The 14,127-nt window shown below is 44.1% G+C and overlaps 1 protein-coding gene across 7 annotated transcripts in view; it reads left to right on the forward strand.

The window, feature by feature from the left end:
* Positions 1-14,127, forward strand: part of ENOX1 (ecto-NOX disulfide-thiol exchanger 1) — a 303,170-nt gene that overhangs the window by 221,807 nt on the left and 67,236 nt on the right. For 5 of the 7 annotated variants that reach the window (XM_044926837.2, XM_044926836.2, XM_044926833.2 and 2 more), the window contains exons 11-12: positions 9,657-9,764; positions 13,668-13,724. The exons of 1 other annotated variant lie outside the window; for it this stretch is intronic. In XM_044926837.2, the coding sequence (XP_044782772.2) occupies positions 9,657-9,764; positions 13,668-13,724 (165 nt within the window). The remainder of the gene's footprint in view (positions 1-9,656; positions 9,765-13,667; positions 13,725-14,127) is intronic. One more of the 7 variants, XM_044926834.2, reaches the window with a different exon arrangement.

A 14,127-nucleotide genomic window follows, 5' to 3' on the forward strand; every position in this document is an offset into this window, starting at 1 on the left:
GATGGAGTGTTTTGTCCGATTTTGTTCGAATTGCTGGTGCACTGATAGTCAATAGATGGACCTTTGGATAGTTTAATTTTTGTTCAGTTCCGTGCAGTTGCACTTGCTTATTTCCTGTACCGAGTCCGACAGCGCCTAGAGCCCCGCTGTGGGAATCCTACCACTGCATACTTAGGCCCCCAAATCCTCATCTCAGTAGTTCCCCGTGTTTCCCACACTCTTGAAGTCTTAACATTCATCGTTCCTGCTCCCCTCTGGAAATTCTGCACAGCTCACAGAATTCGTGGATTTTTTTTCCCTTTCCTTGCAACCAGGGAGATCCCAGTGTTAGGGACCAGCCCCGGGGAACCTGGAAACATTCGCGCTCCAAACCCTTGCCCTCTGGATTTCACGCTTCCCCTCCAAAGAATCCACAAGCCTCTCCTTCCCTTCACCCACTTCCTGAGATCTTACTCTGATGTAGGCATGCTGTGTGTATCTTGGGTCAGACACATACATTCAGAGAAGCGGACCCCCATCAGCACACTGCTCTGGGTGGGTGGCAGGGTGCCCATGTTTCACAGGACCCCCCTGCAAGGATCTGCACCCCTGAAAACACTTACTTCTGCCTCTCCCCAGTCTCCCAGAGCTGTCCCAGAGCACCCACAGACATGACCCCAGGGTTCCTGGTCTCGACCTCTCAGAGGACCAGCCAGGTCAGACCTGCCCTTGGGCTGTTTGGCTCCGGCCGACATCAGGATTTGTGACCGCGGGGTCAGGGAACAGCATCAGACTCCAAGCATCTCTCAGTTGTAAATGAAACCTGATCCCATCATGAGCAAGAGATTGCCTTTCTGCCTAGCAATGAGAGTGGCATTTAAAATTCAATATCAGAAAAGATATTGACGAGATTAAGGGCCTGAAGGAATTGATTTATGAGGAAAGACCCAAGGAATTAAATATGTATAGCCTGGTGTAATAGGATATTAGGCTCGGAGCACAATTTCATTTCTATGATCCAGTAGTCCTGTTATCAGTCATCTGAATGGTGGGGCTCTCTCCGAGAGATGTTTCTCCCCTAGGGGTCACCGAGCTAGAGGTGGAGAGGGAGATGCCCAGGTGCGTATACCCGGCCACAGTCTTCATCATCCTTGGGTCTTAAGGTAAATTGAAGTGCACTTTCATCCGCAGGGAGAAGCAGATGACATTTTTAAAATTTATTTATTTTTTATTTTTGACTGTTCTGGGTCTCTGAGGCTGCCCAGGCTTTCTCTAGCTGCGGCTAGCAGGGACTGCTCTTTTTCGTGGCGTGCAGGCTTCTCATCGCAGAGGCTTCTCTTGTGGAGCCCAGGCTCTCGGGTGTGCAGGTCACTAGTTGCGGTGCCCATGGCAAGTGTGATCTTCCCAGACCAGGGACTGAACCCATGTCCCCCGCCTCGGCAGGCAGATTCTCACCCACTGTACCACCAGGGAAGTCCAAAGCCAGTGACATTTTAAACTAGAATAAATTTTGAGTAGTCTTAGCATCTCATGTGACCCCAAAAATTCAAGCTAGTTCAATTCCATCCTTTTTTTTCCTTCTCCCAAGGAGAAAAGTGAACGGTCTAGGTGCCAGGTGGGTTTCTGTCTCTTGTCAGGAGTACTGTTGGCTGTGTCTACCTCAGGCAGAGCCTGGCATGTGATTGGCGCTCACTGTCAGCGTGTTTCCACCTCGTGGCGTAAGTTCACGTGACTTTGCCACCACTCTAGGTTTAGAAAGTGCTCCACCACCACCATGAAAGACACAAAACCAGTGTTCCGTTTAGGGATCCTCTCGGTTTTACACCAACCACCACCTCCATGCCCCAGCAGCTCACCACTCCTGCCAAAGATTCCTGAGCTATCACAGTTCTGTGAGCGTCAGCTTATCATTCGACTCATTGGAAAAGACCCCGATGCTGGGAAAGATTGAGGGCGGGAGGAGAAGGGGGCGACAGAGGATGAGATGGTTGGATGGCATCATCGACCCAATGGACGTGAGTTTGAGCAAACTCCAGGACATAGAGGACAGGGGAGCCTGGTGTGCTGCAGACCATGGGGTCGCAAAGTGTCAGACACGACTGAGTGGCTCAACAAACAACAGCTCATCATCAGACGTTGCTGGTGTACTTCCTACTGTGAATTTGCACCATAGTCCATGATTTTCATGGGATCTAACTTTATACTATCTTTTAGTTATATAGACTTCACTTTAGTGACAAAAGTATAAAACGTAAGCAAAAAAAACAAGGATAGAGTTACAGTTTTTAAAGGAAAGTGAAATTTACCGTACTGCTCACAAAGGGTACATAAAAGGCATGTCCCATGAGGTACAAAAACAGCCTCACTTGTAAGTGGAAAATGGTGAATGCCTAGGTGGAAGTCCTTGCTAGGAGGATTTTAAACCTGGTGTGTCCTCATTTCCCTCTCATATTGAGGGCTTGATGTGGTTGCCAGGGTAGAAAGTGCACTTTGAAACGGGGAAATTGAGTTGGGCAAGCGGTAGGTCTTTGCAAGACGCCATGGCTTTAGGTCCATGACTTAACCTCTGGGCGCCCATGATTCACCCATCTATAAAAATGGAAATGTGACCTCACTTATTCTGGGGCTCCAAATAACATTTGTAATGCACTTTGAATTTGTCAGAGAGAAAGACCCATTACACACCGAAGTCTACATCCCCAAAGAGCATTACAAATGATCCTATTAAATCAGTGGCCTGGAAACATCAAGATGTGTCAGGTACTGCATTTATTTACCTGTTATTGTCCGCCCGAGTGTTTGTACTTGATTGGCATATGGATAATTGTCTAATTGGAACAGAGTCAGTTGTAACCACCAAAAGATGTAATAGTGCATCTGTTTAATACCACACTCTCCACTGTTAAATTAAAATTATGCTGCAGTCAGCCAGTCCAACCGAAAGGCTCTTCTGATTAAGTTCTTGCTGCCTGTGAACTTCTGTAATTGAGGCACTTTGGTACTTAAAAATTCAAACCGGAAAGAACATTATACAGTTTCATAAATTTGAAGAGAAAAAAGACTGAGAAAGCCTGACTTAAATTATCTAGTTGCAGGCTATCTCATTGTTTTTATAGGGCATCTAGTCAAATAAGGAATAGCAGTTCTGAATTACCACTGTTTTGAATACATAAATATTAGGTTCATGAGCTGATGTTTTGTAAACAAAAGAAACGGTTTGAAAGAATGCAGACAGTACTCTAGGGGTGTGTTGATTTTGTTTTTCCTAGTGGCGGTTTTGGTTTATTTGTTTGCTTTCCGGTGGGACATGGGGAAGAAATTACATAATTATAAATTCACTGATTGGGCTTCCTTAGACTTTGAAGAAATATTCCCCTATAGCTTCAGGACAGCATCTATTACTTCCAGAGTAATGAATCAGAATGCCTTTCGTGGAACTGCTGTTTCCCTCTGAAGCTTTCATATATCCATATGTCTGGAACAATAAGTTACCCAGTGATAGATCAAGTAGTTTTTGTAACTGAGCTTGTTTTAGTTTGATGTGTGTGTGTGTGTGTGTGGTTTTTTCCTTTGTTTTGTTTTTTGCTAGATTATGGCTTAATCTCATAGAATTGGGGGAACCAGAGCAAATATTCATTTACCTCTTTACTCATTCATTCATTCAGCACCTACTATATGTTAGAGGTAACCCAGTTATGGCTTCTACCCTTGGTGGATGTAGTCTAGCTGGGGAGATTCCTATGAACTGTAATAAGTCATATAAAAGTGCTTTGGGAAGATGAAAGAAAACTAACTTTGCTTGGATGAATGGAGGGGGTCTTTATTGAGGAGGAACCCAAAACTGCTGCAAATAGTTGTGCAAGCTTTGCCCTGAGCAGGACAGCAGGCCAAATGGGTGAATGGGAATGAGAATAAGCCCCTGCTCCACTGCCCAACCATGTGCCTTAGTGAGGGGCCCTGTCTGGCTAGAGGGGGCAGCTCTTTTCTACATTATAAGTCATCAAATGATTTGATTTTAGCCTGAAAGCATTCTTTAAGTTGACTTAAATGTTCATTGCAACACTGTTTACAATAGTCAGGACATGGAAGCAACCTCAGTGTCCATCAACAGATGAATGGATGAAGAAGTTGTGGTACATATATACAATGGAATACTACTCGGTCATGAAAAGGAACAAAATTGGGTCATTTGTAGTGATGTGGATGAACCTAGAGTCTGTCATACAGAGTGAAGTAAGTCAGAAGAAAGAAAATATCATATATTACTGCACATATATGGAATCCGCAAAAATGGTACCGTTCAGTCCAGTCACTCAGTCATGTCTGACTCTATGCTACCCCATTGCCTGCAGCACTCCAGGCTTCCAGTCCATCACCAACTCCCAGAGCCTACACAAACTCGTATCCATCGAATCAGTGATGCCATCCAACCATCTCATCCTCTGTCATTCCCTTCTCCTCCCGCCTTCAAACTTTCCCAGCTTCAGGGTCTTTTCCAATGAGTCAGTTCTTCCCATCAGGTAGCCAAACTGTTGGAGTTTCAGCTTCAGCATCAGTCCTTCCAATGAATATTCATGACTGATTTCCTTTAGGATGGACTGGTTGGATCTCCTTGCAGTCCAAGGGACTCTCAAGAGTCTTCTCCAACACCACAGTTCAAAAGCATCAATTCTTTGGCGCTCAGCTTTCTTTATGGTCCAACTCTCACATCCATACACAACTACTGGAAAAACCATAGCTTTGACTAGATGGATCTTTGTTGGCAAAGTAATGTCTCTGCTTTTTATGAAGAATGGTACAGATGAACCTCTTTGTGTGGCAGGAATAGAGACGCAGCCATAGAGAACAGACATGTGGTCCCAGGCAGGGGAGGGGAGGCTGGGGCAAACTTAGAGACTAGCACTGACGTATACACAGTGTGTGTGTGTGTGTGTGTGTGTGTGTGTTCAATCAGTAAGTTGTGTCCAGCTCTTTGAGACCTCATGGACTGCAGCATACCAGGCTTCCCTGTCCTTCACCATCTCCTGGAGTTTGCTTAAATTTATGTCCGTTGAATCAGTGATGCTATCTAACCATCACATCCTCTGCTGCCCTCTTCTCCTTTTGCCTTCAATCTTCCCCAGCATCAGGGTCTTTTCCAGTGAGTCGGCTCTTCGGATCAGGTGGCCAAAGTATTAAAACTTCAGGGTCAGTTCTTCCAGTGAATACTTAGGGTTGATTTCCTTTGGAATTGACTGGTTAGATCTCCTTGCAGTCCAAGGGACTTTTAAGAGTCTTCTCCAGCACCAAAAGCATCAGTTCTTCAGAGCTTTGTATCTGTCAACTTGTCATATCCATCTTTATGGCCCATCAGTTCTTCAGCCTTCTTTATGGTCCAACTGTCGTATCCATACATGACTACTGGAAAAACCATGGCTTTGGCTATATGGATCTTTGTCAGCAAAGTGATGTCTCTGCTTTTTAATATGCTGTCTAGGTTTGCCATAGCTTTCCTTCCAAGGAGCAAGCATCTTTTAATTTCATGGCTGCAGTCACCATCTGCAGTGATTTTGGAGCCCAAGAAAATAAAATCTGTCACTGTTTTTACTTTTTCCCCTTCTGTTTGCCATGTACTGATGGGACCAGATGTCATGATCTTAGTTTTTTGATGTTGAGTTTTAAGCCAGCTTTTTCACTCTCCTCTTTCACCTTCATCAAGAGGCTCTTTAGTTTGTATTCACTTTCTGCCATTAGAATAGTATCATCTGCGTATCTGAGGTTGTTGATATTTCTCCCAGCAGTCCTGATTCCAGCTTGAGATTCATCCAATGCAGCATTTTGCATCATATACTCTGCATGTAAGTTAAATAAACAGGGTGACAATATACAGCCTTATCATACTCCTTTCCCAGTTTTGAAGCAGTCCATTGTTCCATGTCTGGTTCTAACTCTTGCTTCTCGACCCTCATACAGGTTTCTGAGGAGACAGGTAAGGTGGTCTGATACTTCCATCTATTTAAAAATTTTCCACAGTTGTGATCCATGCAAAGACCTTTGCATAGTCAATGAAGCAAAAGTAGATGTTTTTCTGGAATTCTCTTGCTTTTTCTATGATCCAACAGATGTTGGCAATTTGATCTCTGGTTTTTCTGCCGTTTCTAAACCCAGGTTATACATGTGGAAGTAAAGCCTAAAATCACAGGGGATCAGAGAAAGTATGAGATGATTTTAAAAGATGAAGAATCTTGATATTATTAGACTGACAGATGTTAGGAAGCTAGGTAATGTAAAGTGTGGACTCAGTAACTCATCCAGCACTGGTGAGTGGGCAGACTGTATAGCCATTTTGTAAAGCCGCTTTGGCAGTGAAATCCTCAAGCATGTCATGTGAACCAGCAGATCCACTGCTGGATACACACCAGGGAAAGTCTCCCACAGGTCCAGAGGGACAAGCACCAGAATCTCCCACTGTAGCCCTGACAGGGGGCAAAAAATGGGGGTAATCTGAGTGGGCTTCACTGGGAGAGTGAAATAAGTATAACTGGGTGGACATATCCCATAGACTATTACTCAGCCACCAGAGGCATTAGTTAGAGATATATACATATCAACATGGTTATCTTAAAAGAATTGCACTTCGTAAAAAACATAGTAAACAAGAAATATGGCACAGCCACTTACATGCAATTGCATACTCACACGACAACAGTATACAACAGTATATATTTTGGAAAAACACATTCAAATAAAAAAGAAACCATTGAAAACGGTTGCCTGCATATGAGAAGAGAAGGAAATGCAGATGATTCCTTGGAATCACACTTTTTGATTTAAAAAATTAAATTGCAATTACAATTTAAATTAAAAAGCGTGATTCCACATAAGAGTGAGATAAGGTAGATGCTAACCTGGGAAGTGAGGTCCAGGGAAGGGAGAGTGTGTGTGTGCATGCATGCGTGCACACGTGCACACACAGTCATGTTTTGAATGAAGCAGTGTTGTAACGTGTGGCTGAAATGGCAGACCCCAGTAGCGTTCTCGCTTCCCCTCTGATTTATTCACAGTGTTGGTAATGACAACTGAGAGTTGTGTCCAAGTAGTTTTCCTCTTTGTTGTTTCCTCAACCTTATTTAAGTTCATTTGCTTTTTTTTTCTTCTTATTACTAAAGCAGTGTCTGCTCCTTACAGACTTCCCAGAAAATTATAAGCCAGACTAACAGAAAGATCCACGAACCTACTCACCCGCAGACTCTATCCAGATCCTTTTCTGTTTTGCAAAATTCAGTGAACCCCTCATGCAGGGAACAGTATGTTGAGTTTCTCCTGTGTCCAGAGACACTTGTGTAACTTCATTTTTAATGGCTGCCTGGTTTTCCATTGTCCAGGGGCACCATCCTTAGCGTGGCCAGTCCCCTTCAGCCAGACATCAGTTGTTTCTAAATTTTGCTACTTCGCTTACAGCAGTGAGTGAACAGGAGCTGTTGAAGATAATTCCCTGTCCTCTATTAGGCTCATTTTGAAAGGAGGTTTCAGGATTGGATTCGAAATTGTCTAATGACACAAAAAATCCACTCAGCATCATGGAAGTCAGAGCACCAGATCCCTTCAGAACCATTCTGGGGCTGGTCGTGAATGAGAATAAGGAAACAGGATCATTCCCCACCGTTTGGAAAGGGCCATTTTCGTTACCTGTCATGGTGCCAAAGTACAATACGGCCCCCTGGTTTCTGCACTGTAATCGGTGCACAATTAATCCACATAACGTCTAAAGGGACCCGTGGGGGCTGTGTGTATTGCCTCATATGGGCAGTGTAGGATAGGGGCAGGTAGTGAAATAAGAAACCCTGAGTGTTTTCAAAACTGCAGGGAAATCTCTGTTTATGTTTAAATCTGTATCCCGCACCAGGTGAGGGGCCAGGACAAGCAAGCCCGGGGGTTAAGATACAGTGTGTTTTTCTGAGCACTTCCTGTCTTCAACATAGCCCCTAAACTAGCGGATTTGAAGATTTGATTTAATCCTTCCAGTTGGTAGGTTTAAGCACCAGGAATCCAGTGCCATTGTTTATTCCAGTCTTGGTAGTTCAGAACCGGCCAGGCAGCTCTGCAGCCAGCTTGTCAAGCCCCAGAAGCAGCAGCCTCGGCGTGGAGATGGCTCCGCACTGACATTTCCATGTCATTAGGGCACCGCTTGTTTTGTGCCGGAGCAGAAGAAACACACATTTGTCTTTGCAAACTAGCCCTGTGTTGTCAAGAAGCTCTGAATAGACAGACTGTTTCCAGGGCCTGTTTGGAAGCTCTTGAATGTGTTCTCCAGCCTGTGTCTATATTAACGGAGAACCGCGTTACAGGGAATTAGCGCTGGGCAGCCGCATCCTCCTGGCAGGCCAGGTGAGCCTCTGCGTGAGTTACAGTTGATGGGGGCAAGGACCGCTCAAGCTTCCAGCAATGCCATCAGGGCCCTGCTTCCAAATAGCAGCGCAGGCCGTAGCTGAGTGTTTTGACAGCTTATATCAGCAGTTTTCTCGGCTGATATATTGATTGCCGTTTGGACCTGAGTCCTGCTGATCTAATAAAACATCACCGTCATAACAGAGAAAGTAAAAGTCTCGTTTGTGGTCCCAGCCACCTGGCGAAACGGCTTTACAGAGCTGCTCTAAAGCTAGCTGTAGGGTCCAATGTAAACTGATGTGACCTTGGACATGGACTAATTATTTTAAGTGTTTTTGTTTTTTTTTAAATCTCTTCAGCTATCAATGTTTTCGTTTCTTACCAGGATTCTGCATGTCTTATTGGTTTATTTCACTTCCTCGCTTCTTGTTGAAACAAACGTTTGGAACAATTGACTAAAGGGTTTAAAACAACAGACAAGTTACAGCCCAAGGAAACAGATGTTTTATTAGACGGATAGTCCCCAAGACACAGGCAGGAGTCCTAGTCCTCTCACAATACCTCCTGTCTTCCCCCTTTTTACACTTCCTGTCTCCTCCTTTGCTTGTGCCCTGTGCAAAATAGGGCTTGTACCCACCACCAGTCAATGAAAGGGAATGCAAATAGGCATAGGCTCAAGGCTGATGGACACTCGCAAGTTATATAACAGCAGGTTCTGTTGTGTATGTCTTCTCATAATTGAGTCTGTTACAATCAGGTGCATATATGTGTAGAATATTCATGAACCTTTAATGGGCTCCTAACTGCCTAAGGTTACTAGAGGAGGCCCCTGTGGTTAGTTTGTATCCCCTGTGTGCTATGGCACATGTTCAGGAGGTGGAAAAGTCTCTGTGGTAATTTTGTAGCATGTCTATGAGCTCTCCTGGTTGCCTCTGGGATGGGGTTTAGAGATCAGCCTTTCATCCTTTCCTTCTAGGGCACCCTTGGTTGCTCATGCCTAACTTCCTACCTAACATGCATTATTTTTATAAATGTGCATCTGTTCAAAGGGAAACAAAGGCGCCTTCACAGACACTGACACAAGCATTGTGCCTCAGTGTCACCGACAGCCTGAAACTGTGGCATTAACTGCACGCTCATTACCCTATGTAGGGCGTGAAATGCACATTTTAAAAAGTCAGCTGAAGTCCAGATTACACTTTAAGGCATGTACAAAATTTTTTTCTTGTGTTTTGGAATGGATGTTCTGATTTTCTTAAAATATTCCAATTGGCCTTCTATCTTATCATAACCATCCTTTAATTTCACAGCAATTGCTGACCATCCAGGAGGAGTTGAACAACAAAAAGTCAGAACTGGAGCAAGCAAAGGAAGAGCAGTCACACACACAAGCATTACTCAAAGTCCTCCAGGAACAAGTAAGTGAAAGCCACAGCTCCGACCCGCGCATCAGTTCAAACACAGACACACGCTTCCCCGTGTTTGACGCATGTGCAAACTCTGGATGAAGTTAATCTGCAGTAGGGTTAGCCTGGATCATCCCAACCTCCCAGCTTTGCTGCGTGGGATTTTTGATCTTATCTCCAGCATCTCTGTTCTCACTTTGGTACCTCTTAGGCCATCCAAGCCTTCCAGCGATCTGTGAAACTTTCTTCCAGAAGACAAATGAATTTTGATTAAATTTTAAAACATTGGAGATGCAGATAAATTTCAGAGCAAGCAGCTAGTTTCATCTTAAGTCTAATCATGAGGAAAATGAGTTTAGCATAGCCTATGGTCCTCCTGCAGACATCTGAATAAAAAGGACTGATTCATAGCAACATTAAAAAAAAAAACAAAAAAACCCACAAAACTCTCCCCTGTGCATCAGGACACTTATCTAGCCAGGGTGAGCAACAGACCTTTTATACGAAGTTTGTAAATCTGATCATTTCATCCTGGCTTTCTCTGATACTAAAGTGTGGCCTGACATTGATAAGTGGATTTGAAAGTATTGTCTTACAGCAGGGTAAGATGGATTGCTTGGCAGCTGAGTGAAATCTAAGCCCCGTTATCTACACAGGAGAAGCCAGGCAAGTTCCTGAAATACTTTCCTATTTCTGGCCTTCACAGGCTGCCCATGAAGTAATGAATGGCAAATGGAAGGGGAAAAAAAATCACATGTAGTAGCCCCAACCCTTTGGGGGTAGTCAAATTTAGATTGCTTTAAAATTTTCATTTACCATGATATATGAGGAGGTCCTTTGTACAACATAAATCACTTCAAAAGTGATTAAAAAAAAAAAAAACTATGAAGTTGGGAAAGTATGACCTAGTCCACTGTGACTCAGTCACTGTACAAATGATTTTTTAATGGTTTGAAACCAAGAAAATACATTTTCAGTCACTTTCCTCTAAAAGTATCAGTGAATTGTGAGAGAACCTTGAAGGTGTTGGATAGTTTATAAGCTTTTTTAGCTTTGGAGGAAAATCCTTTCTTAAACTAATCATTATCTTTATATGATTAAGACAGATTCGGTAACAGACTGAGTCTGACTGTGTATGATTTTGGAGAAGTTAGATTGAACTGGGAAATATTGATGACTAAATTCACAGTGATGTGCTGTCTAAGAGACCTGCAGTCTTTCTTCTGTCCTGTTCTTTCTTCCTTTGCATTATGAAAAAGCTTCCAACAAATTGGAGCACATTTGGTCCAGATTTGCACCTGATCGAACATACATGTCCCTGAGCTTTGTTGTTTTGTGTTTTCTCTCTCTGTCTCTTTGATTTACTGGGATGAGGAGGGGTGAATTCCTCTTCCTCTAAAGGACTCCAATCCTTTATGTTGATGTGAAGTCCAAACCCCAGTCATAAAAATAGACGCTAAGTTTTGCAGATCCCATTGCTATATCCTTGTTATGACACGCGTTTTTAAAGAGCAGTGAGCACACATAAGCTTTGGTGAAGCATCACACTTCATTCTCCATTCCTTAAAAAAAAAAAAAAAAAAAGATAAATGGGTAACATGAAAGAGATTCAGAACAACTGAAATCATTGAAGACCTAGGAAGTATGACTGGAGAGGAAGCATTTTAAAATCTGCTGTGCTAATGGGATGGCTCTTTTTCAAGCAAAGGCCCCAAGAATACGTAAGTCTAAGAGGGGCCGTCGGCCGCTGTTTTCCCAAGAGCCCCTCGGCTGGTGCCCCCATCTGTCATCTTAGAGATGAGAACAGGCAGTGGACATATTCCTTCTGCCATATTCCGTATCGCCACCACCACACACCCACACACGCACGTACAATTAGAAGCACACCTACCTCTGCATGGGCTTCCCTGGTGGCTCAGATAGTAAAGAATCTGCCTGCGATGCGGGAGACCCAGGTTCAGTCCCTGGGTTGGGAAGATCCTCTGGAGAAGGTCATGGCAACCCACTCCAGTATTCTTGCCTGGAGAATTCCATGGACAGAGGAGCCTGGAAGGCTACAGTCCACGAGGTCACAAAGAGCTGGACACGATTGAGCAACTAACACTCACTTTTCAACACCCTGTACTTAAGCCCAGGTGTCCTCGGACACGACGCCAACCTCTCCATCTCGAGGGGAGCAGCAGCTCCAGAGGGGACAGAGGGTAGGCTGGTGAGGACGGAGAGGCCAGCCCACCACCCCAGGCAAGGAGGACACGTGTGGATCCCACAGCAGAGAGCAGGCAAATGGGGAGTGAGATCTCATACACACACACGTGTACACACACACACACACACACACACACACACACGGCAGAGTGAGGGGAACACAAAGCAGGACAATGGAATTTATTTAAACAGAAGAAGGAGAGCAGTGGGTGTGTTTGTGCTGGGAAACATGTGAAGGTGGGACAGGGCTTTAAATAGAGTCCATTCCTTCTGCTGAAAAACAGCAAAACCTTCTTCTGAGCCAGCCCCGCTCTTAACTCCCGGAAGTGCGAATTGCAAGGCGGGATGAGCAGCGAGGGAGATGGTGAGGGTCGCCCATGGAAAGAAAACTTTCAGATCGGAAAGCAGGTGTTTTGAAGTCCCTTCATGCCCTCTGACCAGCTGGGCTTCCTGCTGCCGAGGTGCACTTGGCTTCTCACGTTTGACACACGTTGCCCGTGCTCCCTTGTCCTTGTTGCGTGCAGAAACATCTGTGGTACTACCCTGAGGACCCCTGGACGGAATGTCTCTTTCTCAAGTGCGATGATGTGGAAGTGAGCCTTCTTCGGCTCCACGGGTCCGCAGTCAGCTGCCCCGTCCTCAGCCCCATCATGTCGCCATGGCTTTGGCAGAGCCCCGCTCTTGGCTTGGAGAGCGGGTGCCTTTCTTGCTGAGAGTTTGAGATCGCCTTGCAAAAACCAAAGAAGCTTTCCTTCTGACATGTACATAGAACCCAAAAGAACCAACATCTGAGTCAAACATGTTGGTGGTGCATTTGTTTTCTTTCAAACTTCAAGCATTTATATCGCACCGTGAGTGCTTTATTTTAGGCATTAGAAAAAGAGAGTGCTGAAGATGCTGCTTCCTAAGCGCAATAAGCCAGGAAGAAATGCCAGCAGACAGCTGCAAGGCTGCTCACCTCTGCCCTTGTTCTTTGTCTCCACGTGTTTGCTTCAAGTCAGGCTGGAATAAAAATGCCAATTAAAGGTTTCCGGGAAATCTCCCGATAACTGATTACTCCTAAGCCTTCTGAGAGAGAACAGGGAGAAGGGCATTTTCAGATGTGCACTGTTAAAAGTCTCAGCTTTTCTTCTAATGCCTTGGTGACCAAGGAGCTGAGGTCCCATTTCTCCCTTTCCAAAAAGCAGCAGAGCATCTTCTCTAGGCCTCCAGAAATCACGTCAGTCATTCGAATAGGTTCTCTAGGAGGACGCGTAGAGTAGCGCTGCGGCGCATTAAAGCAACTGAAAATACATCACTCTCGAATAATCATTAGTATAACATCATTTAGCTGGCGGCAACTTGCAAACACTGCAGGGTTTAAATTAATAGCAATACAACGAGGAAATGAAATCATTTATTATTCTTAAGAACCAATTTTATACATTTTATGCCTATGAAACTGCTTTCTAATCTTATTATTTAAAAAGAATGGCCAAGGCCCGTTTATTTTTTTGCCAGCCATCAAGTTTCATAAAATATTGGCCTCAAACTGGTTTCAGTAAGACTCGTTAGAATTATGTGCTCCTTCTGTTTTTTTTTCTTGTTGGAAGTTTTCTGAAGTGTAGCTTCAGATAAATCAGGGTCAACAGGATGTTATGCACTTAATAGATATGCTTGCTTATTCATTTGGGTTTTTGTTTTGTTTTTGTTTTCTCTTTAAACCTGCAGTTGAAGGGTACCAAGGAGTTGGTCGAGACCAATGGCCACAGCCACGAGGACACAAATGTAGGTACCCCAAATCTGACGTTTGCTTTTCTTGCTTGGTGTTGATTAAATGCTCATGAGAAGGTGGCACTTTTTAACACAAAGGAAGTCAGAAATCCTGCCTCTCAGTAGCTTATGAAGATGACCAGTGTGTGGTGTGGCAATAAAATAGGGTAAGTCCTATTAGCTTAGGTTACCAAATGTCAGCGTAGAAGTACTTGAGCTAATCTCTGTCATAAAAGTTCCAATCTCAATGAATTCATTCGAGCCCTTTATGTTTTGAAAGCTGTAAACTAATGTGGTGTTGGGATGGCAAATGGAATGAGACCCGGCAGGATGATAAGTTGTATATTGCATGTGTATTTGTTAGGTTTGCCTGGCTGTGAAGATGGTAGTGAAATGATTGTGATAACCATCACAGTGA

The sequence above is a fragment of the Bubalus bubalis genome, chromosome 13 (genome assembly GCF_019923935.1).
Source record: "Bubalus bubalis isolate 160015118507 breed Murrah chromosome 13, NDDB_SH_1, whole genome shotgun sequence".
Taxonomy (NCBI): Eukaryota; Metazoa; Chordata; class Mammalia; order Artiodactyla; family Bovidae; genus Bubalus; species Bubalus bubalis.